General features: G+C 38.3%; 1 protein-coding gene across 5 annotated transcripts in view; it reads left to right on the plus strand.

Annotated features, from left to right (window-relative positions):
* The window catches only part of frrs1b (ferric-chelate reductase 1b), a 43,854-nt gene that overhangs the window by 1,858 nt on the left and 14,889 nt on the right, over positions 1 to 27,107 (plus strand). For 2 of the 5 annotated variants that reach the window (XM_056364720.1, XM_056364719.1), the window contains exons 3-18: positions 61 to 149; positions 418 to 488; positions 1,526 to 1,731; positions 1,803 to 1,993; positions 2,347 to 2,441; positions 2,582 to 2,822; positions 3,760 to 3,948; positions 5,042 to 5,140; positions 5,220 to 5,358; positions 5,935 to 6,048; positions 6,809 to 6,924; positions 7,345 to 7,431; positions 12,018 to 12,115; positions 12,240 to 12,298; positions 13,715 to 13,846; positions 14,427 to 14,494. In XM_056364720.1, coding sequence (XP_056220695.1) covers positions 1,530 to 1,731; positions 1,803 to 1,993; positions 2,347 to 2,441; positions 2,582 to 2,822; positions 3,760 to 3,948; positions 5,042 to 5,140; positions 5,220 to 5,358; positions 5,935 to 6,048; positions 6,809 to 6,924; positions 7,345 to 7,431; positions 12,018 to 12,115; positions 12,240 to 12,298; positions 13,715 to 13,846; positions 14,427 to 14,494 — 1,830 coding nt within the window. In that variant the 5' untranslated portion in view covers positions 61 to 149; positions 418 to 488; positions 1,526 to 1,529. Of the gene's footprint in view, positions 1 to 60; positions 150 to 227; positions 310 to 417; positions 489 to 1,525; positions 1,732 to 1,802; positions 1,994 to 2,346; positions 2,442 to 2,581; positions 2,823 to 3,759; positions 3,949 to 5,041; positions 5,141 to 5,219; positions 5,359 to 5,934; positions 6,049 to 6,808; positions 6,925 to 7,344; positions 7,432 to 12,017; positions 12,116 to 12,239; positions 12,299 to 13,714; positions 13,847 to 14,426; positions 14,495 to 27,107 lie in introns of those variants that run through there. The other 3 variants (XM_056364724.1, XM_056364722.1, XM_056364723.1) reach the window with 3 other exon arrangements.

Genomic DNA, 27,107 nt, shown 5'->3' on the forward strand with positions numbered 1-27,107 from the left:
TAATGTAAGGTAAAGTGTGTTTCACAGTAGAGAACTCACATGTCTGATTTTCTTCCACAGGAAGTGAAGGCAGCAGAAGCCCTGCCCTGTGAGGAGGACACAGTCTGCGCTGAGGGTGGAGACACAGACAGCAGCAGCACCGGGTGGAGGTAAGACTTTGTTCAACAAGTGTCTGAGCTGTGAGACAGACGGTCACATCACGGTTCATATGACGGAAGAAGATGAGTCTTGTTCCACTTGCTTCATTGTGTCCGAGCACAGAGGGTCGTCACAGAGTGAAGGGTCAGACTGAGACTCTGGAACAGAAGTGTAGTACAGTTCAATAACAGCAGATATAACCAGACTTTTTATTGTTCAATTCTCTTTGATTTTCTGTCTTAATAAAAACTAATGATCATGTGTTTGTTCTTGTTTCAGTGACGCCCCTCTGGTCTGGAGGTTCATTATCTGAGTGAGTCTGTTGATCTGCAGGAGACTGATTACACTGGGTGAGTTCGGCCTCTGTCCACAGATACAGTCAGACAGTGAATCAGCTGTTCTTCTCCTTTCCTACATGTGTTAATGTGATGATATTGTTCCTGTCTTTTCTGGGTCGTGTTATATAATCTGTAACTCATCTGTGTGTGTGTAGCACACACTATGAGTTATATGTAAAGAAGATTTTTGTGTTTGTCAGCTGTAATTCTGTCAGCAACTCTTTATAGAACCAACTGTCCCACAAACTTTCTAATTAATTAATGAAACTTCACACCTGAGGAGTCGACAGGTCCTTCAACTGAAAGACAGAAGTCTGTTCCACAGGGGAATATGTGCAGCATTAATAACACTATTCTTCCAATACTATGCTAGACTTGTAATATTAAGAGCAAAGATGCAAAACTCAGAGAGACTTTCTGACAGAATAGAGAAGAAGAGACAGCTCTACATATCTCAGGCAGCGAAGCAGACTGAACTCATCTCATCTTAAATGACTAGAAAGGAAGAAACTGTGTGAACACAGGAAGGAAACTGCAGAAGTTATTCTGAAAAAGACTAAAAAACAGCTGATATGTAAAAGCAAAAACTGCTGAAATGCAGAAGCAAATAAAAATCTTGCAGGTCAAAGTGTGACAGTGGCAGAATTGGAAAAGCTGAAGTCAGTGTTGAAGTGAAAATGTTGACTCACGTCAGCTGCTTCAGGAACATGACCAGACAAAAACGTGACATGTAAAACTTTGTTTTAATTAAACTGCACAAGAAAGTTGACATGATATATTTTTAATGAAAGTAGAGGGTCACACCTCGGCTCATACAGCGGTATGTAGTGTCCTCTGTGTTGGGGTCCATATGACCCAGTTAATGTGTAGAGAGGAAGTACTGTAGGAAGACTGCAACACCAAAATGAAATCTTATTGTTGATTGAACAGTCAGTTCAACAGCCAGTGTGTTGTGTCCTGGTGAGGACAGACACGGTCTCAGAGGAGAGGACATGTCAGGGTCAAGGGTCAAGTATCTGATCCAGTCTCTTCCTGTGTTTCCACTGCAGCATCATGTGCTGCTGCTTCCTCCTGCTGCCTGTGCTCACGGTGCTCACCGGGACTGTGGAGCCGGTCGCAGGGTTCAGTAACGGGAAGGTGGGTGTAGCCTGTGGAGACATGACGCCTCAGCATGGGTACGAGCCCAGTCCAGACCCGCCTCCCTACAGCATCACTGTGGACAAACCCACCTTCAGGCCTGGGGACAACATCACAGGTGAGCTGTTCAACCTCACTTACAGGTGTGGTGACACATCATCTCCTCACCTCCCTGTTCTTCATCCACAGTGACTTTGAGAGTGGCCCCCTCCTCCTCCTCTTCCTCCTCCTCCTCCTCCTCCTCCTCTGCTGACCACACATTCTTCAGGGGCTTCCTGATAGAAGCTCGGGATGCTGGGAAACTGGACCTGCCTGCAGTGGGATTCTTCATCCTGACTGACCCTCGTCAGTCCCAGCTGCTGCAGTGTGGCCACACTCAGGTAAACCTCAAACTTGTGATAAATCTTATCTTCATCGTCATGGCGATATGAACACGTGATGAATTAGAAACAATCATTTTATTTACACACGCCACGCTTTTCAAGGCAAAATGACCTGAAAAAAATAATGTCAGGCTGCAGCCTCACACACACACACACACACACACACACACACACACACATACCTGAACACAGTAAATAATAATTATGAGGTGAACAGGAGGTTCAGTACAACGCCACAGTCTCACCACTCTCTGATTGACATGTTAATAATAGTGTGTGTGTGTGTGTGTGTGTGTGTGTGTGTGTGTGTGTGTGTGTGTGTGTGTGTGTGTGTGTGTGTGTGTGTTTAGGGATCTGGACTGAGCCACAATGGAGGCACAAAGAAGACTCAGGTCCAGGCTGTGTGGGAGCCTCCAGACGCCCCCCCACAGAGAGTCCAGTTCCTGTGAGTACGCATCACACTGTGTATGATGTCACTGATGATGTCACTGAAATACAGACACACACACACACACACACACAGGGTTGTCCTACATGCAGCAGAACAGCTGCGTATCTGAAGGTGTGTTTGATTTGTTGTTGCAGTGTGACGGTGGTGCATGACTATGAGGTGTACTGGGTGAGGATTGCAGGTCCTGTGGTGTCTCTGAGAGGAGCCACCGCTGCTCCGCCCACCGTGGCTCCACACACCGTGGCTCCGGCCACCGTGGCTCCACCCACCGTGGCTCCACACACCGTGGCTCCGCCCACCGTGGCTCCACACACCGTGGCTCCACACACCCCTGTTCCCGCTCAAACCACCAGCCCTGCTGCTCTGTCCTCACCGGTCAGTGTCTGACGCCATCACATCATGATTGGAGAGCTCACCTACTGAAACTGTTTGATATGATCAAATACAAGACGAAATAATCCAAAATACAGCCTCAAAATGGACGTAAGCTTCCCTCTGTCCATCTGCTCCTGCACATCATCAGGATTTTACCTGTCCGGGTTCAGAAACCTCTGTCTCCGAGGTGTCTACCTGGACCCAGGTGGATGGAGTTCAGTTTGTGGTGCACACAGCTTTTAAATCATCCATCACATCTTTGCAGAAACTACGTCCCTGTCACTCTAGATAAAACCCAGGGGCCAGTTGCACAAAAAACCTTAAGTTTTCTACTTAAGTCTGACACTTAAGGTGTAATTTCTCCTCAGCTGAGGGAGGTACTTAAGGGTGTTGCACAACATCTCCTAAAAGGTTTCCTTTGATAAGGAAGAATATTAAGGCATTTACAGCAGTGACAGAGGTTTTACAGCAGTAGAATTCTACAGTTTCCATGGAGACTGTTTGTTTTCTGGCATTTACATCTCACCTGTATCGTCTCACAGAAATGCATTCCTCTGGTTGAGGCTCCATCAGGTTCTAACTCTTGTTGGGACGTTCCTCCTCTTCATCTCTCACCATGAACTCAGACATGTTGAGTTCAGAGACGATCAGAGGAACCTGAAGGTTTCTCTTTAGTTCGGTCTCTAAGGTCTTTTACAGTTTAATGACTTTAAGTGTTTCCTTAAGTATCAGACTGAGATCAGGAGAAACCTTAAATACTTAAGTGAATATATTAAGGAATCCTTAGGGAGAAGACTTAAGGATGTTCTCTGCAACAGATTTTATTTTAAGGAAACTTTAACTCAGAAGGAAAATCTTACCTTAAGGTGTTCAGTGCAGCTGACCTCTGACCTCACACGTTATCCAGAATCTCACCTTTTCTCTTGCTCCTCCTCAGTTTAGCTCGGGGGGGTGTGGCCTCAGTAAGTCCTGCCTCAGAGACCCAGTGGGCTGTCACCCAGAGTCAGACCCCCACTGTTTCTTCCTGTCCTTCACCGCGGATGGAGCAGGACGGAGCGTGATGTTTGAAGTCAGTGGTCCAGCGGAGGGTTACGTGTCCTTCGCTCTGTCTCTGGATAAATGGATGGTGAGTTTATTTCTTTAACTTAACACCAAGAAGTGGCGGCTCCTGTTTGTTAGCTTCACATCTCAGAGCCACTCTAACCATGTCTTCACACCTGTCTGTGAAACTGCTCACATCACCCACAGGGAGGAGGTCAAAGGTCATCCTCCAGGAGTCAGTGGACAGTCAGAGAGCATTTATTTATATAACCACCTGTCATCAGGTGACTTCAGACCACAGGGAACAACACAGCTGATTAGTTTCCTGACCTACACAACTTCTCTTGTTTATTCTTGTGATGTAAACAGATTCTTTAGTGTGTTAATATCTTAGAAATGAAAAATGATAAATTATACCACTGATTTGTAACTGCTAATTAACTCTGAAGGAAACACAATTGTGACTGAGTAACACTTTGTATTAACAGACTGAGAACATGTTGTTCATTTACATATCTGTTGAACGTGTTTATTATAAATCTCCACCTGCAGTGGCTCCACTCATGCAGCTGTTCCCTGGTTCTGTGCAGAGCCTTTCTCAAACTGTGGAGCAAATCAAATATCAGGATTTAAATGTCGTGCTTAGTGTTTGTCAAACTGTCTGAGTGAGCGTAAAGCCCCCTGTGAGAAGTGTATATGTGTTGTTTTCTGTATTAAAGCAACTGTACAGTGACACTGTGAACAGATGCAGTTTCACAGTTTATGTTTTAAGACTCCCGTCTGGTCAGTGTTTGAAAGGAAATGTGATGAAGCTAACAGTTAGCTGAGCTGAATGTCATCAGCCTGTTAACTACCACTGACCACAGAGCAGGGGACGGAGCGGAGGATTCAGACCGGGTCAGTCAGACAAAATCAAATGACCAGAACACGACAGGCGAGTGTGAACTGCTCTCACATGTGATGTAGTGTTTTACTAGTAATGTCGTCACCAGACCGAGACTCGTGGTGCGTTTGATGACATCCAGCAGTGTTCAAATGTGTGTGATCATTTTAATGCTAGCACCACCTGTCGCTGCGCAGCGGGTGAAGCGCAGAGGTTCAGTTGTAACAGTAATAACAGTTACAGTAATAAACAAGTTAACGAGCTGCAGATGTAAATAAATGTTTCTGTCCTTCAGGGCGATGATGACGTTTATCTGTGTGTCAGTGATGGAGGCGGAGTTTCCATCAGCGCTGCTCACGTCTCTGGACGAACCCCCCCTGAGCTGGAAACAGAGGTACACTCTCACACTCTTCATCTTCACCATCTTCATCGTCCTCTTCAGTGGCTGTGAGTCTTGTCCTCTGTGTCTCCAGGATGCTGTGTGGGGTCGGGCCTGGAGACTGGCAGACGGGGTCATCCAGTGTCGTTTCCATAGAAACATCCTCCTACAGAACAGGTTCGACTTAAACCAGAGCTACTTCCTGTTTCTGGCTCATGGTCGATCTCACCGAGGTAAGACAGCAGGAATTGTTCAATATTAAATTAATAATTAAAAAATTACATGAAAATATAAATCAAACAATAATCTGTGAAATAATTTAATAAATGATTAAAACAGAACAGGAATGTTTTATAACTTGCCAACAAGTTAAATGTTTTTACAGATGAAACAAAACAAACTTAGAAAAATGATCCTGATGTTTTTTATTTCAAACTTACTTTTTCAAAGTTTATTTTTCCCCAATATCACTTTTATTTCATGTCAAGTTTTATTTTATAATGTCACGTCACACGTGTTTGTGTGTGTGTATATGTATGTGTATATATATATATATATATATATATATATATATATATATATATATATATATATATATATATATATATTGATACACACACACACACACACACATAGTGTGACTCCTTGTGTTCTGCTGTGTTCTGTTGTTGTCATGGAAACACTTTGAAGTGTGAGGTTCAGTGCTCAGGTGGTGAGTGTTTCCACTGAGTCACATCACTGAGAATAGCTCACGTTACTTCCTCTTCAGCTGGAACAGAGGTGTAATCTGCTGTAAACTCTGTCCTCAGGTCTGATCCACAGACACCACCATCAGCCGCTCATCTCCACCGATCAGAAGGTGATCACTGGACGTCCAGAGGATCTGATTGGCTCCCGCTCCCCGCTCCTCATCAAGGTCCATGGTGGGTTTACAAACTCCTTCTTACATATGGTTCCTGTGTAGTCTGTGGACATTATATCATATATATATATATATATATATATATGATCATGTGTTGGACTCTATAGATGTAAAGATGAAGGCTGCGTTGCCACGCTGACAAACCACACAACAAACAGCAACACATACTGCAGAGCTTAAACTGTAGCGGGGATGAAATGCTTATTCATCCATTCATCCATTTACTCATTGGTCATGCTGCTGCTTCTCAGATCAAGGATGAACTTTCAAGCTCAACTTAATAAACGTAATTTAATTAATTTAATTGCAGTATCAGGTAAATGAAGTAACAAGCACTCCTCATTCAGAGGCTTCGTTCATAAGATTTTATTTTATATTTAATGACTGTTTCAGGGTCACATGTTTTTAGTTTTAAGTATCAGGCCACAGTGTTTGTTGGACCCCGGTCTCAGCTGTGACCCACCTCATGTTGTCAGCATGTTGTTTAGCAGGATCTCAGGTGAAACAGGTGAGTTGAGTTTGGGTTTCACTCTGGACAAACACATGATCACTCCAGGCAGGAAGTGAACATCTGTGAGAGCAAGCGGGTGTAATATATTACTCTATGTTTGCACACAGAGCGTCATGAGACTGTCTCACACTGAGGTCGCTAACACGTCTCATTACGTATCTACATCTGTGTCTGTGAGAGTAAATCTGAACCCGTCAGTTCTGACCAGGGATGGATACAGACTCCTCCAGCACCTGTGCTGTGTGTGCAGGTGTGCTGATGCTGACTGTCTGGATGTGGACGGTGAACACGGCCGTCTTCGTCGCTCGCCACTACAAACACTGCTGGCCTGACACCACCGTGCTGGGACAAAGACTCTGGTTTCAGGTGAGAACACCGACACGTCTCGACACGACTGAATAATCCATGAGTTTAATAATCAGGTTCTGAGTTCGCTGCTCTGGGGTCAGTTTCCATGGTGACCAACGTTGGTTCGAACCACAGTGTTTCCAGATGTGTCCGGCCTGTCACAGCTTTGTAATATCACGCCTAAACAACAACAATAAGTATTATAATTGTTGTTGTTGTAAATAAAAATAGCAATAATCATAATAATATTGGTAATACACTTATTGTAGAAGAAGAACTATTAGCTGAGCTATTATAATGCATGTAGTGAAGCAGGCTCTGTAGTGTAGTGTCATGATCACATGGATCTGGGTTTGAATCCCAGGCCTGGAAGTACGACACCAGTGATCCAGTCTTCATCAGGCCCCTCCCCCTCTCCCCCTCTCCCCCTCTCCGCAGATCCATCGGACCATGATGCTCTTGGCTGTGGTCCTAACTAGTGTGGCCTTCACGCTGCCTTTCATATACAGGAGGGGATGGAGTGAGGTAAGTGTGTGTGTGTGTGTGTGTGTGTGTGTGTGTGTGTGTGTGTGTGTGTGTGTGTGTGTGTGTGTGTGTGTGTGTGTACCCCCTCCATGCTCGTCCACCTGTCCCTCCATCTGTCTCACCGGCTCTGAAGCTGGTGCTGTGTGTTTGAGTCAGTCCCACAACAACAACAACTCATTGTGTTGTCACGGCCTGTTCTTGTGTTGATGGATCAGACTGTGTGTGTGTGTGTGTGTGTGTGTGTGTGTGTGTGTACGTGTGTGTACGTGTGTGTACTTGTAGAAACTTTGCAGCAGCAGATTCTCCTGCTGGGATAAAGAGACTCTTCTCTGTTTCCTGTGGAGCGTCTCTCAGAGCAACATGTCGGCTTTGCTCTCTAAAATGTGGTTATCCAGCAGCTCCTCATATTTCTCTGTATGTTTATCTTTGAAAGAGGCTGAGCCCTTTTCATTTTAAAGACCCCCCCCCAGGACAAGCTTTACAGGCTGTACATTGGTACGGCTGTAATGGTGCATTCACACATGATTTTCCAGCCAGTGAACGACATGCTGACGGTCTCCACTGTTTGAGTCTGTGTGTGTGACATTAGATAAACACCTTATTTGTTCTTTTAGAGACACAGCAGGACGAGACAGATTCATCTGTATAGCCTCAAACTCAGAGGACTGAATGTGCTTAACACAAACAAAAGAAGCATAACATAGAAGTGAGGAGATTAATGAGGAAACAGTATAAAACAGTGTAAAGCAGATTATATCTAATTGAAGTGCCGGATTAAAAGATTAAATGAAGGCAGTTTTTATCTTCGGTTGGGCAGAGATGATTGGATCCATTGGGAGCTGCTTCCAGCAGGGGGCAGCACAGTGGCTGATTTGACCCTGTGTAGTTTCAGCTCTAAATGTTTATTTCCAAATGATGCACTTCTCTGTGAGCTAGTGCTTTGAGCTAAATGCTACATGCTCACATTGACAATGCTGACATGTTGTGGTTAACATGTGTTAAACATGAGTCATCTTAGTTCAGTATCACAGCATGTTCAAGTTCCTCCAGACGTGTTTTAACTCTGTGAAATCCTCTGATTCATATTTAGTTCAACATGTTTCACACATTAAACTGGGTCTGAAGCTCGTCTCCTCTCACTTCCTGGTTGAGAAATCTGGATCAGCCCCGCCCACCACCTGCTGGCTCCAGGTGGACAGGTGAAAGAGCAGAGAGCATCAAGATGGTGAGAGGAGAAATCATCAGAGAGACTCAGCCACATGTTTGAGCCTCAGTCAGACCCAGACTCAGAGGAGGAGTCTGAGACCAGAACCAGAGACTAGCAGACGGATGTGTGTGTGTGTGTGTGTGTGTGTGTGTGTGTGTGTGTGTGTGTGTGTGTGATTGATATGATTATTATCTTTGATCTTTTCTTCAGTAAGTCAAACTTTCTCTTCCTGTATTTTCTTCTTCTGCTGTGAATCGTCTAAACACTGTAGCTAACTGTGTGTTTGTGTGACTCACCAGTATTATTCACACACTGTTGAATCCTGACTCACCACAGAAGCTTTAGATGTCAGGACTGTACCTCTGAACACTCTACCTGCAGCTTCCTCCACCTGCAGCTTCCTCTACCTGCAGCTTCCTCCACCTGCAGCTTCCTCCACCTGCAGCTTCCTCTACCTGCAGCTTCCTCCACCTGCAGCTTCCTCTACCTGCAGCTTACTCTACCTGCAGCTTCCTCCACCTGCAGCTTACTCTACCTGCAGCTTCCTCCACCTGCTCAGACATAATGAGTCTGTTGGACGTGGAGCTGCTGCAGGTGGAGACAGGAACAGCAGCACAGGCTGGAGAATCTGAGTCAGGCTCAAAGAGTTAAAATCAAGTTTGAGCTTTAAAGAAGAAGTGTTCAGATATGAAGTCCAACACGTCTGACTGCTACGTGTCAACACAGACACCAAGGCAAAGATTCACCTGCTGAACTCTTAAAAATCCACTTAAGATTTCAATTAAGGTTCTTCACATGTTTAAATTCTTTATTGTAGGGCAGCAGTTTATATTTACACAACGTACATCAGGAAAAGGCCGTCCACAGTTTTTCAAACTTTAAGAGCTTTGAACAGTTTGGTGCAATGGGAACCAAAATATAATAAAGCTAAATAAAATGAAATAAACCATTAGGTCAGATTAAAATAACATTACAGGGACAATCATTTAATACTTCACTTTACTTTCCTCTTCGTCCAGTTTATTCAACTCAGTTTTCCTCAGAGAGAGAAGGTGGTTCTTCACATTTATAAATGAATGTTTTTCCATTTTATAAGAAGTTTAAATTCAAAACGTGTTTTTTTTTTTTTTTTTTTTTTTTTTTTTATGGCTTCAATCATCAAATGGAAATATTCCAGACGTTCAGCCTTTTACATTTGGTATCAGTGGAAGAAATTTAGATTTAAATGATGAGAAATATGAGCCTGCATTTAATAAACTTGTAAGAATTAGAGTTAAGAATGATACTAAGAGTCAAGTCAGAGACGAGTCCTGGTTTGAACTCCTAAATATCACATGTTTAATATTAATCAGGACGGCCTCCATGAGTCTGTGAGCAGATTATCACATCACCAGATAATCTGGGCTGAACATCAGAACTGAACCAGGTCCAGGACCAGATTTCCCGGGGGCTGAGGGCTGAGACAGGATTAAATCAGACCAAACCTCCTCCAGTCTGAGCTCAGCTTCAGGAGTAAAAGACCTCATCACTGAAAGTGAAGAAAAAGATCAAGAGTCTTAATTTGTGATTATAGAGAAGAGCTCAGATGATCACATGACAGTTCATGTACAGAGCATTCAGAAAGTCTTCAGACCCCTGATGATTTTACATGTTGGTGTGTTGCAGCCTGTTAACATAAGAGATAATATTTTCCCCTCTTCAGTCTGCACTCAATAGACCACAGTGACAACGTGAAGACATTTAGCAAATACTATTTAATACTTTAATACTATTAAAAACTTAAAACTCACATTGACAGAAGTATTCAGACACTTTACTACGACACTTCAGGTTCCTCCATCTGAGGTGTTTCTACTGTATACCTTGACTGGAGTCCACCTGTGGTAAAGTCAGCTGTCTATATCAGGTCATATAGAACCACACCTGTCTATATCAGGTGGAAGCAGCTACTGCAGAGCTCAGAGACAGGACAGACTGATGTCTTTTAGGCTGCAACATCACAACATGTCACACAATAAAACACTTTCTGAATGATTTCACTCCGTCTCACTCTTCATTCAAGTCCTGGTATTTCCCCACTAATTATTATTATCATTATTATTATAACTGTTATTCTGTAAAAACAAAAATTCCCAGCAGCAATGAACACATTAAATCTAATTTTAATATCAAGTGGCCTGTAGGTGTCTGTGTTTCCCCGTGACAACATCTGGACGCACCGACTCAGTCCGCCACCTGTGAATCATGAATTACTGTTGAATTACAATTACATGTTACTGGAGGCAGAGGAATGTAGCTCAGCTGTTTGCTCTCTCTCACTTTAATACAGACTTATGATATAAGTTTGTGTGTGTAGACACTGTGTCTACTTACATCACTTGTATCATCTACCTCAGTCTCAGGAGAGTCAGCGTGGCAGAGTGAGGGAGAACCACGTCAGTGTTTTCTGGTGCTCAGACATTGACTTTAAACATCAGGATTTTTCTGACAGACTGATGTTCTGTGCTCGCTGTCTGCCTGCAGAGTTAAGTGTTTGTGACCACAGGAGTTTTTACTGAGGCACATTCACTGACGTCACTCACTCTGATGCAAAACACAATAGTGAATGGTCTGTTTCCATTAAGTGATCTCTTTCCAATTAAACATGAGGACAGATTTCCAGCAGTCTGCCTCTCTGAAAATCAGTCTCATGAGAGTGTAGACATTCATTTTTTTATATATATATATATATATATATATATATATATATACACACACACACACACACACACACACACACACACAGGTATTATTACATCCATGTATTTCCATGTCATGCCAGTTATGAAATCTCTATATTTTACTTGCATATTTTCTTTCTGCTGCCTGTTATTAAAGAGGATGTTAAACCTGGTGAGCTTTAGTTACCTCAGTGGAGGAACAGCTGATAAAATGATGAAAATAATGATGAATATAATGACACTGCTGCTGCTGATGGGAATAATGATATAGTAATATAATAACAATAACACACTGAAACACAGAGAACCAGCAGGAAAACATAAATGAGTAAGAAGATGCATTGAATTGTTTTAATTGAATGAATGACTTGAATCACAGTCTGTCCCTTTAAACACAGTCAAACTATTGAAACCTGCTGAATCAGTTTATTGTTGGTCTGTTGTGTGTAAACATCAGTTTTCAGATCACTGACCTCCTGTATTTACTGTAACTGATGAGGGATTATCAGCATCATCAGCTGTTCAGTGTCAGTTTGACCAAATTATCTGATCACCTGTCGGCTCGTTAACAACCTGTCTGAGGATCACCTGATAGAGGCGATTGATGAAGACTGAAATCATTCACTGCTCCTCTTCCTCTCTGCTTCCTCCTCTCTCAGGGTGCCGGCTCTCACCCTTACATAGGCTGCGCTGTCATGGCTCTGTGTGTCATCCAGCCAATTATGGCGGTTCTCAGACCGGTGCCAGAGTCCCCCAGGTAAGACCTCAGACCGGATTTTAATAACTCCCTGACTCGCTCATCACTGTCTCCAGTAAGTGGATTTGATCTGTGAGAAAACCCATCCATGTGAACTGATCCAGGTCCTGTCTCTTCACTGCAGGAGGATCATCTTCAGCTGGCTGCACTCTGGAGCCGGCACAGCTGCACAGATACTCTCCAGTAAGACGATCAGTGTTTCTGCTGCTACTGCTCACAGTGTGGACCATGACTCGAAGACGTGTTTATATATCCATGAAGTGACCAGAGCAAAATTCAGTTGTTCTCAATACACATAATCCCAGTGTCCCAGCAGAACCTCACACTGTAGACTTACATCAGACTGCTCATACACTGATTGTGTCAAAATGAATTCTTCACAGTTAGATCTAAATCAGAGTCACACTAACACTGATGAGACTTTACTGAAGTAAGTTCATTGTTTATGGAGAAACTAGTTTGTTTGAGTGAAAGTGACTGAAATGCTGATAAAGTAAGAAACAATTTTAATTAAATCAGCAGTAAGATCAAATTATTGAAGTCATTCATTGAAGGTGGTAGATGGGGTGGTGTGAGGTTGTGATCCACAGTCAGTGTTTGATCTGCAATAGATTTAGAGAAGCAGCAGGAGCTGAGAGATGAGCTGCAGAGAAACGTTTTACACACTTTAAAAATACAAACAGGAAAAAATAATGTATGATATAAATGTCATTTTATTTTGAATATTTTTACCTCTTTATCTGCCATCAAACACATCTTTCCTTTGGAACAATTTTTCAACTTGTTGGACTACTGTATTCCTACGCACAAGCACACGCACGCTTAGCTCTGTCTGACTCAAACAGCTGGTCAGAGTGAGTCGCTGTAGTCATGTGTATATATACCTGTAGTTTAGTCTTTAGGATAAACCCCTCGAGATGAACCGTCTAACATAAACCATCTACATAAAATCTACTGTCTTGTATTCTGTGTACAGAAACCAAATCATCTGAAGCATGAACAGTTATTCTCTAGACAGGAAGTCGCACCATATTTAAACCTGTGGAATGATGTTAGTTGCACTTGTGTGTAGGAATACGGTCGTTCAACGGTTGAAAGAAACGGTTCCAAAATAAAGTGCTGTTTGACTGAAGATAAAGAGGTGAGAATATTGAAAGTGAAGGGACACTTCAGCTGATATTAGTTCTTCTTCTCTGGATATTTAAGTGTGTAAAACATTTTTTTCTCTGCAGCTCATCACTCAGCTCCTGCTGCTTCTCTAAATCTACTGCAGGTTAAACACCGACTGGATCAGTAATGACCTCAACTATCACTTTTATATATAATATTGATTAAACTTTAATGTGTCTTGTTCACTAATAAACACAATACAGTGCATTTATGAAAACTTTATTTTAGATGACATAACAGTAATTCAATTCAACAGTTCAAACATTTTCCATCCTAAAAAATATCCTAATGCATTTTGTCAGGTCAGACCTTCAACTTTACTGCACTCAGGTTCATCATCACCTGTAGAATAAAGTTTAAGGACACAGTTCATACTGTGGATTAGATCAGACAGGAAGTACGTGGTTGACTGGTCCTCTCTCCCCCCAGCGGTGTGTGTGTTCCTGGGTGCTGCTCAGCAGGCGCTGCTGTTACCCAGTCCCTGGTCTCCCTCAGGGCTGACTGCCTGGCTGCTGTGGATCCTGCTGGCAGAGCTGCTGCTGCTGATCCACAGAAGAAGAGGTACTACAGTCTGACCCAGTGTTACTGTATGACAGAGTTGATCTAAGATTTAGTTAACACATCAGTTCATTCATCACCTCAACATATGCAGCCATACCACTAGTGGACTCCTCCACACACACTTTAATGTTCTCTCCTGCTGCTGTGGATTAGTTTTTAATGCCTGGAGTAAACAGCTGGTTATTGCCTGTTGGTTTCAATTAGCAGTGAGTGCTGCTGCTGCTGCAGTAGCAACGCAATCTGTTGTGTTCCAGCACATTACAACTAAAACCAAAAAATAATTATGATTATTCTGTTTGTTTGTGTGTGTGTGTGTGTGTGTGTGTGTGTGTGTGTGTGTGTGAGAGAGAGAGAGAGGTAGGTGTATTCATGTGGGAGTGAGTGTGAATACTAAATAGCTTGGAAATGTCACCCATCTGTATTTGTCTTTTAATGAAAGACCTGAAACGGACTGGGGAGGAGGAGAAGAGTGAGGGCTGTGTTCTGTCAGTGATGTTCAGGATTTCGACACTGCAGAACCGTCTGTACCATGATGTGTCTCTACTCTCTACTTAACAAACATATCTGACTCCCTCCACAGAAAACAGCAGCAGTGACGACACAGAGAATATTCTGTTTTCTCAGTTTGAGAAGTGGCATCATGAAGAGGTGAGACCTGCTGAGCTTTAGTCATATATATATATATATTATACATGCACACCTCACTGACTATAGGATGACTTACTATAATATGGCTTATTATACTATGACTTAATACAATATGAATTAATATACTATGACCTACTACACTATGACTTACTATCAAGGACATAGGTTTGCATATGAATGGTAGGGGCATGTCCTTACCAATATTTGGGAGGACAGAATACTATCAATATTTAAGTGAACTCGTTCACACTGTGTTTGAAGTCATAGTAAATCTTTCCAATGTTCTGTCCAACAGGCTACTAGTCAAAGACAATTGATTTAGGCGTGCTAGCATTTGATTGACTGAAAGGGCGGGGGGCTATCTGAAGGCTCACGTCATGTGAGAATATCACACTGGAATCTGACGTAACCAGGGAAATATCAACTCGTTATTTAACCGTGGTAGCTAGCGTTAACTAGCAAGCTGACCCTGGCTTTTGTCTCCTGTACGCTAACAAGCAGGTTGACGGAATACACATGAAATAGTGGATATATCAATGTATGAGTTTAATTTCTGACATTTTTCTGATATTTTTGATGCCTTACTATACTATGACATTTATAATAATTTTGATTTCTTCACTAAACTATGACGCCTTAATGACAGTTTTGATACCCTACTGTACTATGACGTTTTTAATACCTTACCTATACTATGACGTTTTTCTGATATTTTTGATGCCTAACTAAACTATGACATTTTTATGTTTTTGATACCTCACTATGCTGTGACGTTTTTTGACGTTTTTATGACTTACCTATACTATGACGTTTTTACGACGTTTTTGATGCCTTACTATACTATGACGTTTTTATGGCGTTTTGGATGCCTTACTATACTATGACGTTTTTGATGACGTTTTGGATGCCTTACTATACTATGACGTTTTTATGACGTTTTTATGACGTTTTTGATGCCTTACTATACTATGACGTTTTTATGGCGTTTTGGATGCCTTACTATACTATGACGTTTTTAATGACGTTTTGGATGCCTTACTATACTATGACGTTTTTATGACATTTTTGATGCCTTACTATACTATGACGTTTTTATGACGTTTTTATGGCGTTTTTGATGCCTTACTATACTATGACGTTTTTATGACGTTTTGGATGCCTTACTATACTATGACGTTTTTATGACGTTTTGGATGCCTTACTATACTATGACGTTTTTATGGCGTTTTTGATGCCTTACTATACTATGACGTTTTTATGACGTTTTGGATGCCTTACTATACTATGACGTTTTTATGACGTTTTGGAAGCCTTACTATACTATGACGTTTTTATGACGTTTTGGATGCCTTACTATACTATGACGTTTTTATGACGTTTTTATGACGTTTTTGATGCCTTACTATACTATGACGTTTTTATGACGTTTTGGATGCCTTACTATACTATGACGTTTTTATGACATTTTTGATGCCTTACTATACTATGACGTTTTTATGACGTTTTTGATGCCTTACTATACTATGACGTTTTTATGACGTTTTTGATGCCTTACTATACTATGACGTTTTTATGACGTTTTTGATGCCTTACTATACTATGACGTTTTTATGACATTTTGGATGCCTTACTATACTATGACGTTTTTATGACGTTTTGGATGCCTTACTATACTATGACGTTTTTATGACGTTTTTATGGCGTTTTGGATGCCTTACTATACTATGACGTTTTTATGACGTTTTGGATGCCTTACTATACTATGACGTTTTTATGACATTTTTGATGCCTTACTATACTATGACGTTTTTATGACGTTTTTATGGCGTTTTTGATGCCTTACTATACTATGATGTTTTTATGACATTTTTGATGCCTTACTATACTATGACGTTTTTATGAAGTTTTGGATGCCTTACTATACTATGACGTTTTTATGACGTTTTTGATGCCTTACTATACTATGACGTTTTTATGAAGTTTTGGATGCCTTACTATACTATGACGTTTTTATGACGTTTTGGATGCCTTACTATACTATGACGTTTTTATGAAGTTTTGGATGCCTTACTATACTATGACGTTTTTATGACGTTTTTGATGCCTTACTATACTATGACGTTTTTAATGACGTTTTGGATGCCTTACTATACTATGACGTTTTTATGACGTTTTTGATGCCTTACTATACTATGACGTTTTTATGACGTTTTTATGGCGTTTTTGATGCCTTACTATACTATGACGTTTTTATGACGTTTTGGATGCCTTACTATACTATGACGTTTTTATGACGTTTTGGATGCCTTACTATACTATGACGTTTTTATGACGTTTTTATGACGTTTTTGATGCCTTACTATACTATGACGTTTTTATGACGTTTTGGATGCCTTACTATACTATGACGTTTTTATGACGTTTTTATGACGTTTTGGATGCCTTACTATACTATGACGTTTTTATGACGTTTTTATGACGTTTTTATGGCGTTTTGGATGCCTTACTATACTATGACGTTTTTATGACATTTTTGATGCCTTACTATACTATGACGTTTTTATGACGTTTTTATGGCGTTTTTGATGCCTTACTATACTATGACGTTTTTATGACGTTTTTATGACGTTTTTATGGCGTTTTGGATGCCTTACTATACTATGACGTTTTTATGACGTTTTGGATGCCTTACTATACTATGACGTTTTTATGACATTTTTGATGCCTTACTATACTATGACGTTTTTATGACGTTTTTGATGCCTTACTATACTATGACGTTTTTATGACGTTTTTGATGCCTTACTATACTATGACGTTTTTATGACGTTTTTGATGCCTTACTATACTATGACGTTTTTATGACATTTTGGATGCCTTACTATACTATGACGTTTTTATGACATTTTTGATGCCTTACTATACTATGACGTTTTTATGACGTTTTGGATGCCTTACTATACTATGACGTTTTTATGACGTTTTTATGGCGTTTTGGATGCCTTACTATACTATGACGTTTTTATGACGTTTTGGATGCCTTACTATACTATGACGTTTTTATGACATTTTTGATGCCTTACTATACTATGACGTGTTTATGACGTTTTTATGGCGTTTTTGATGCCTTACTATACTATGATGTTTTTATGACATTTTTGATGCCTTACTATACTATGACGTTTTTATGAAGTTTTGGATGCCTTACTATACTATGACGTTTTTATGACGTTTTTGATGCCTTACTATACTATGACGTTTTTATGACGTTTTTGATGCCTTACTATACTATGACGTTTTTATGACGTTTTGGATGCCTTACTATACTATGACGTTTTTATGACGTTTTTGATGCCTTACTATACTATGACGTTTTTATGACGTTTTTATGACGTTTTTATGGCGTTTTGGATGCCTTACTATACTATGACGTTTTTATGACATTTTTGATGCCTTACTATACTATGACGTTTTTATGACGTTTTTATGACGTTTTGGATGCCTTACTATACTATGACGTTTTTATGGCGTTTTTGATGCCTTACTATACTATGACGTTTTGGATGCCTTACTATACTATGTCGTTTTTATGACGTTTTGGATGCCTTACTATACTATGTCGTTTTTATGACGTTTTTGATGCCTTACTATACTATGACGTTTTTATGACGTTTTTGATGCCTTACTATACTATGACGTTTTTATGACGTTTTGGATGCCTTACTATACTATGACGTTTTTATGGCGTTTTTGATGCCTTACTATACTATGACGTTTTGGATGCCTTACTATACTATGACGTTTTTATGGCGTTTTGGATGCCTTACTATACTATGACGTTTTTATGACGTTTTGGATGCCTTACTATACTATGACGTTTTTATGGCGTTTTTGATGCCTTACTATACTATGACGTTTTTATGACGTTTTGGATGCCTTACTATACTATGACGTTTTTATGACGTTTTGGATGCCTTACTATACTATGTCGTTTTTATGACGTTTTTGATGCCTTACTATACTATGACGTTTTTATGACGTTTTGGATGCCTTACTATACTATGACGTTTTTATGACGTTTTTATGGCGTTTTTGATGCCTTACTATACTATGACGTTTTTATGACGTTTTGGATGCCTTATTATACTATGACGTTTTTATGACGTTTTTGATGCCTTACTATACTATGACGTTTTTATGACGTTTTGGATGCCTTATTATACTATGACGTTTTTATGACGTTTTGGATGCCTTACTATACTATGACGTTTTTATGACGTTTTTATGACGTTTTTGATGCCTTACTATACTATGACGTTTTTATGACATTTTTGATGCCTTACTATACTATGACGTTTTTATGACGTTTTTATGGCGTTTTGGATGCCTTACTATACTATGACGTTTTTATGACGTTTTTATGGCGTTTTGGATGCCTTACTATACTATGACGTTTTTATGACGTTTTGGATGCCTTATTATACTATGACGTTTTTATGACGTTTTTGATGCCTTACTATACTATGACGTTTTTATGACGTTTTGGATGCCTTATTATACTATGACGTTTTTATGACGTTTTGGATGCCTTACTATACTATGACGTTTTTATGACGTTTTTATGGCGTTTTTGATGCCTTACTATACTATGACGTTTTTATGGCGTTTTTGATGCCTTACTATACTATGACGTTTTTATGACGTTTTTGATGCCTTACTATACTATGACGTTTTTATGACGTTTTGGATGCCTTATATACTATGACGTTTTTATGACGTTTTTGATGCCTTACTATACTATGACGTTTTTATGACGTTTTGGATGCCTTATTATACTATGACGTTTTTATGACGTTTTGGATGCCTTACTATACTATGACGTTTTTATGACGTTTTTATGACGTTTTTGATGCCTTACTATACTATGACGTTTTTATGACATTTTTGATGCCTTACTATACTATGACGTTTTTATGACGTTTTTATGGCGTTTTGGATGCCTTACTATACTATGACGTTTTTATGGCGTTTTGGATGCCTTACTATACTATGACGTTTTTATGACGTTTTGGATGCCTTACTATACTATGACGTTTTTATGGCGTTTTGGATGCCTTACTATACTATGACGTTTTTATGGCGTTTTGGATGCCTTACTATACTATGACGTTTTTATGACGTTTTGGATGCCTTACTATACTATGACGTTTTTATGGCGTTTTTGATGCCTTACTATACTATGACGTTTTGGATGCCTTACTATACTATGTCGTTTTTATGACGTTTTGGATGCCTTACTATACTATGTCGTTTTTATGACGTTTTTGATGCCTTACTATACTATGACGTTTTTATGACGTTTTTGATGCCTTACTATACTATGACGTTTTTATGACGTTTTTGATGCCTTACTATACTATGACGTTTTTATGGCGTTTTTGATGCCTTACTATACTATGACGTTTTTGATGCCTTACTATACTATGACGTTTTTATGGCGTTTTGGATGCCTTACTATACTATGACGTTTTTATGACGTTTTGGATGCCTTACTATACTATGACGTTTTTATGGCGTTTTTGATGCCTTACTATACTATGACGTTTTGGATGCCTTACTATACTATGACTTTTTTATGACGTTTTTATGACGTTTTTATGACGTTTTTATGGCGTTTTGGATGCCTTACTATGACGTTTTTATGACGTTTTTATGGCGTTTTTGATGCCTTACTATACTATGACGTTTTTATGACGTTTTTATGGCGTTTTGGATGCCTTACTATACTATGACGTTTTTATGACGTTTTGGATGCCTTATTATACTATGACGTTTTTATGACGTTTTTGATGCCTTACTATACTATGACGTTTTTATGACGTTTTGGATGCCTTATTATACTATGACGTTTTTATGACGTTTTGGATGCCTTACTATACTATGACGTTTTTATGACGTTTTTGATGCCTTACTATACTATGACGTTTTTATGACGTTTTTATGGCGTTTTTGATGCCTTACTATACTATGACGTTTTTATGACGTTTTTATGGCGTTTTTGATGCCTTACTATACTATGACGTTTTTATGACGTTTTTGATGCCTTACTATACTATGACGTTTTTATGACGTTTTGGATGCCTTATTATACTATGACGTTTTTATGACGTTTTTATGACGTTTTGGATGCCTTACTATACTATGTCGTTTTTATGACGTTTTGGATGCCTTGCTATACTATGACGTTTTTATGACGTTTTGGATGCCTTACTATACTATGACGTTTTTATGACGTTTTGGATGCCTTACTATACTATGACGTTTTTATGACGTTTTTGATGCCTTACTATACTATGATGTTTTTATGACGTTTTTGATGCCTTACTATACTATGACGTTTTTATGACATTTTGGATGCCTTACTATACTATGACGTTTTTATGACATTTTTGATGCCTTACTATACTATGACGTTTTTATGACGTTTTGGATGCCTTACTATACTATGACGTTTTTATGACGTTTTTATGGCGTTTTGGATGCCTTACTATACTATGACGATTTTATGACGTTTTGGATGCCTTACTATACTATGACGTTTTTATGACATTTTTGATGCCTTACTATACTATGACGTTTTTATGACGTTTTTATGGCGTTTTTGATGCCTTACTTTACTATGACGTTTTTATGACGTTTTTATGACATTTTTGATGCCTTACTATATTATGACGTTTTTATGAAGTTTTGGATGCCTTACTATACTATGACGTTTTTATGACGTTTTTGATGCCTTACTATACTATGACGTTTTTAATGACGTTTTGGATGCCTTACTATACTATGACGTTTTTATGACGTTTTTATGGCGTTTTTGATGCCTTACTATACTATGACGTTTTTATGACGTTTTTGATGCCTTACTATACTATGACGTTTTTATGACATTTTTGATGCCTTACTATACTATGACGTTTTTATGGCGTTTTGGATGCCTTACTATACTATGACGTTTTTATGAGTTTTTATGACGTTTTGGATGCCTTACTATACTATGACGTTTTTATGACGTTTTTGATGCCTTACTATACTATGACGTTTTTATGACATTTTTGATGCCTTACTATACTATGACGTTTTTATGACGTTTTTATGGCGTTTTGGATGCCTTACTATACTATGACGTTTTTATGGCGTTTTGGATGCCTTACTATACTATGACGTTTTTATGACGTTTTGGATGCCTTACTATACTATGACGTTTTTATGACGTTTTGGATGCCTTATTATACTATGACGTTTTTATGACGTTTTTATGACGTTTTGGATGCCTTACTATACTATGACGTTTTTATGGCGTTTTGGATGCCTTACTATACTATGACGTTTTTATGGCGTTTTGGATGCCTTACTATACTATGACGTTTTTATGGCGTTTTTGATGCCTTACTATACTATGACGTTTTTATGACATTTTTGATGCCTTACTATACTATGACGTTTTTATGACGTTTTTGATGCCTTACTATACTATGACGTTTTTATGACGTTTTGGATGCCTTGTTATACTATGACGTTTTTATGACGTTTTTGATGCCTTACTATACTATGACGTTTTTATGACGTTTTTGATGCCTTACTATACTATGATGTTTTTATGACATTTTTGATGCCTTACTATACTATGACGTTTTTATGAAGTTTTGGATGCCTTACTATACTATGACGTTTTTATGGACGTTTTGGATGCCTTACTATACTATGACGTTTTTATGACGTTTTGGATGCCTTACTATACTATGACGTTTTTATGAAGTTTTTATGGCGTTTTTGATGCCTTACTATACTATGACGTTTTTATGACGTTTTTGATGCCTTACTATACTATGACGTTTTTATGACATTTTTGATGCCTTACTATACTATGACGTTTTTATGGCGTTTTGGATGCCTTACTATACTATGACGTTTTTATGACGTTTTGGATGCCTTACTATACTATGACGTTTTTATGACGTTTTTGATGCCTTACTATACTATGACGTTTTTATGACATTTTTGATGCCTTACTATACTATGACGTTTTTATGACGTTTTTATGGCGTTTTGGATGCCTTACTATACTATGACGTTTTTATGGCGTTTTGGATGCCTTACTATACTATGACGTTTTTATGACGTTTTTGATGCCTTACTATACTATGACGTTTTTATGACGTTTTGGATGCCTTATTATACTATGACGTTTTTATATGACGTTTTTATGACGTTTTGGATGCCTTACTATACTATGACGTTTTTATGGCGTTTTGGATGCCTTACTATACTATGACGTTTTTATGGCGTTTTGGATGCCTTACTATACTATGACGTTTTTATGGCGTCTTTGATGCCTTACTATACTATGACGTTTTTATGACATTTTTGATGCCTTACTATACTATGACGTTTTTATGACGTTTTTTTGGCGTTTTTGATGCCTTACTATACTATGACGTTTTTATGACGTTTTTATGGCGTTTTGGATGCCTTACTATACTATGACGTTTTTATGACGTTTTGGATGCCTTACTATACTATGACGTTTTTATGACGTTTTTGATGCCTTACTATACTATGACGTTTTTATGACGTTTTTATGGCGTTTTTGATGCCTTACTATACTATGACGTTTTTATGACATTTTTGATGCCTTACTATACTATGACGTTTTTATGACGTTTTGGATGCCTTACTATACTATGATGTTTTTATGACGTTTTGGATGCCTTACTATACTATGACGATTTTATGACGTTTTGGATGCCTTATTATACTATGACGTTTTTATGACGTTTTTGATGCCTTACTATACTATGACGTTTTTATGACGTTTTTGATACCTTACTATACTATGACGTTTTTATGACGTTTTGGATGCCTTATTATACTATGACGTTTTTATGACGTTTTTGATGCCTTACTATACTATGACGTTTTTATGACGTTTTTATGACGTTTTGGATGCCTTACTATACTATGACGTTTTTATGACGTTTTTGATGCCTTACTATACTATGACGTTTTTATGACGTTTTGGATGCCTTACTATACTATGAGTTTTTATGACGTTTTGGATGCCTTACTATACTATGACGTTTTTATGACGTTTTGGATGCCTTACTATACTATGACGTTTTTATGACGTTTTTATGACGTTTTTGATGCCTTACTATACTATGATGTTTTTATGACATTTTTGATGCCTTACTATACTATGACGTTTTTATGACGTTTTTATGGCGTTTTGGATGCCTTACTATACTATGACGTTTTTATGGCGTTTTGGATGCCTTACTATACTATGACGTTTTTATGACGTTTTTGATGCCTTATTATACTATGACGTTTTTATGACGTTTTTATGACGTTTTGGATGCCTTACTATACTATGACGTTTTTATGACGTTTTTGATGCCTTACTATACTATGACGTTTTTATGACGTTTTTGATGCCTTACTATACTATGACGTTTTTATGGCGTTTTGGATGCCTTACTATACTATGACGTTTTTATGACGTTTTTGATGCCTTACTATACTATGACGTTTTTATGACGTTTTTATGGCGTTTTTGATGCCTTACTATACTATGAAGTTTTTATGACATTTTTGATGCCTTACTATACTATGACGTTTTTATGACGTTTTGGATGCCTTACTATACTATGATGTTTTTATGACGTTCTGGATGCCTTACTATACTATGACGTTTTTATGACGTTTTGGATGCCTTATTATACTATGACGTTTTTATGACGTTTTTGATGCCTTACTATACTATGACGTTTTTATGACGTTTTTGATGCCTTACTATACTATGACGTTTTTATGACGTTTTGGATGCCTTATTATACTATGACGTTTTTATGACGTTTTTGATGCCTTACTATACTATGACGTTTTTATGACGTTTTGGATGCCTTACTATACTATGACGTTTTTATGACGTTTTTGATGCCTTACTATACTATGACGTTTTTATGACGTTTTGGATGCCTTACTATACTATGACGTTTTTATGGCGTTTTGGATGCCTTACTATACTATGACGTTTTTATGACGTTTTGGATGCCTTACTATACTATGACGTTTTTATGACGTTTTTGATGCCTTACTATACTATGACGTTTTTATGACGTTTTGGATGCCTTACTATACTATGACGTTTTTATGGCGTTTTGGATGCCTTACTATACTATGACGTTTTTATGACGTTTTTATGACGTTTTGGATGCCTTACTATACTATGACGTTTTTATGACGTTTTTATGACGTTTTTGATGCCTTACTATACTATGATGTTTTTATGACATTTTTGATGCCTTACTATACTATGACGTTTTTATCACGTTTTTATGGCGTTTTGGATGCCTTACTATACTATGACGTTTTTATGGCGTTTTGGATGCCTTACTATACTATGACGTTTTTATGACGTTTTTGATGCCTTATTATACTATGACGTTTTTATGACGTTTTTATGACGTTTTGGATGCCTTACTATACTATGACGTTTTTATGACGTTTTTGATGCCTTACTATACTATGACGTTTTTATGACGTTTTTGATGCCTTACTATACTATGACGTTTTTATGGCGTTTTGGATGCCTTACTATACTATGACGTTTTTATGACGTTTTGGATGCCTTACTATACTATGACGTTTTTATGGCGTTTTGGATGCCTTACTATACTATGACGTTTTTATGACGTTTTGGATGCCTTACTATACTATGACGTTTTTATGGCGTTTTTGATGCCTTACTATACTATGACGTTTTGGATGCCTTACTATACTATGACGTTTTTATGACGTTTTTATGACGTTTTTATGGCGTTTTGGATGCCTTACTATACTATGACGTTTTTATGACATTTTTGATGCCTTACTATACTATGACGTTTTTATGACGTTTTTATGGCGTTTTGGATGCCTTACTATACTATGACGTTTTTATGACGTTTTTGATGCCTTACTATACTATGACGTTTTTATGACGTTTTTGATGCCTTACTATACTATGACGTTTTTATGACATTTTTGATGCCTTACTATACTATGACGTTTTTATGAAGTTTTGGATGCCTTACTATAGTATGACGTTTTTATGACGTTTTTGATGCCTTACTATACTATGACGTTTTTAATGACGTTTTGGATGCCTTACTATACTATGACGTTTTTATGAAGTTTTTATGGCGTTTTTGATGCCTTACTATACTATGACGTTTTTATGACGTTTTTGATGCCTTACTATACTATGACGTTTTTATGACGTTTTGGATGCCTTACTATACTATGACGTTTTTATGACGTTTTTATGACGTTTTGGATGCCTTACTATACTATGTCGTTTTTATGACGTTTTGGATGCCTTGCTATACTATGACGTTTTTATGACGTTTTGGATGCCTTACTATACTATGACGTTTTTATGACGTTTTTGATGCCTTACTATACTATGACGTTTTTATGACGTTTTGGATGCCTTATTATACTATGACGTTTTTATGACGTTTTTGATGCCTTACTATACTATGACGTTTTTATGACGTTTTTGATGCCTTACTATACTATGATGTTTTTATGACATTTTTGATGCCTTACTATACTATGACGTTTTTATGAAGTTTTGGATGCCTTACTATACTATGACGTTTTTATGACGTTTTTGATGCCTTACTATACTATGACGTTTTTAATGACGTTTTGGATGCCTTACTATACTATGACGTTTTTATGAAGTTTTTATGGCGTTTTTGATGCCTTACTATACTATGACGTTTTTATGACGTTTTTGATGCCTTGCTATACTATGACGTTTTTATGACGTTTTGGATGCCTTACTATACTATGACGTTTTTATGACGTTTTTGATGCCTTACTATACTATGACGTTTTTATGACGTTTTGGATGCCTTACTATACTATGACGTTTTTATGACGTTTTTATGACGTTTTGGATGCCTTACTATACTATGTCGTTTTTATGACGTTTTGGATGCCTTGCTATACTATGACGTTTTTATGACGTTTTGGATGCCTTACTATACTATGACGTTTTTATGACGTTTTTGATGCCTTACTATACTATGACGTTTTTATGACATTTTTGATGCCTTACTATACTATGACGTTTTTATGGCGTTTTGGATGCCTTACTATACTATGACGTTTTTATGACGTTTTGGATGCCTTACTATACTATGACGTTTTTATGACGTTTTTGATGCCTTACTATACTATGACGTTTTTATGACATTTTTGATGCCTTACTATACTATGACGTTTTTATGACGTTTTTATGGCGTTTTGGATGCCTTACTATACTATGACGTTTTTATGGCGTTTTGGATGCCTTACTATACTATGACGTTTTTATGACGTTTTTGATGCCTTACTATACTATGACGTTTTTATGACGTTTTGGATGCCTTACTATACTATGACGTTTTTATGACGTTTTTGATGCCTTACTATACTATGACGTTTTTATGACATTTTTGATGCCTTACTATACTATGACGTTTTTATGACGTTTTTATGGCGTTTTTGATGCCTTACTATA

This window comes from Seriola aureovittata, chromosome 20, assembly GCF_021018895.1.
Source record: "Seriola aureovittata isolate HTS-2021-v1 ecotype China chromosome 20, ASM2101889v1, whole genome shotgun sequence".
NCBI classification, from domain to species: domain Eukaryota; kingdom Metazoa; phylum Chordata; class Actinopteri; order Carangiformes; family Carangidae; genus Seriola; species Seriola aureovittata.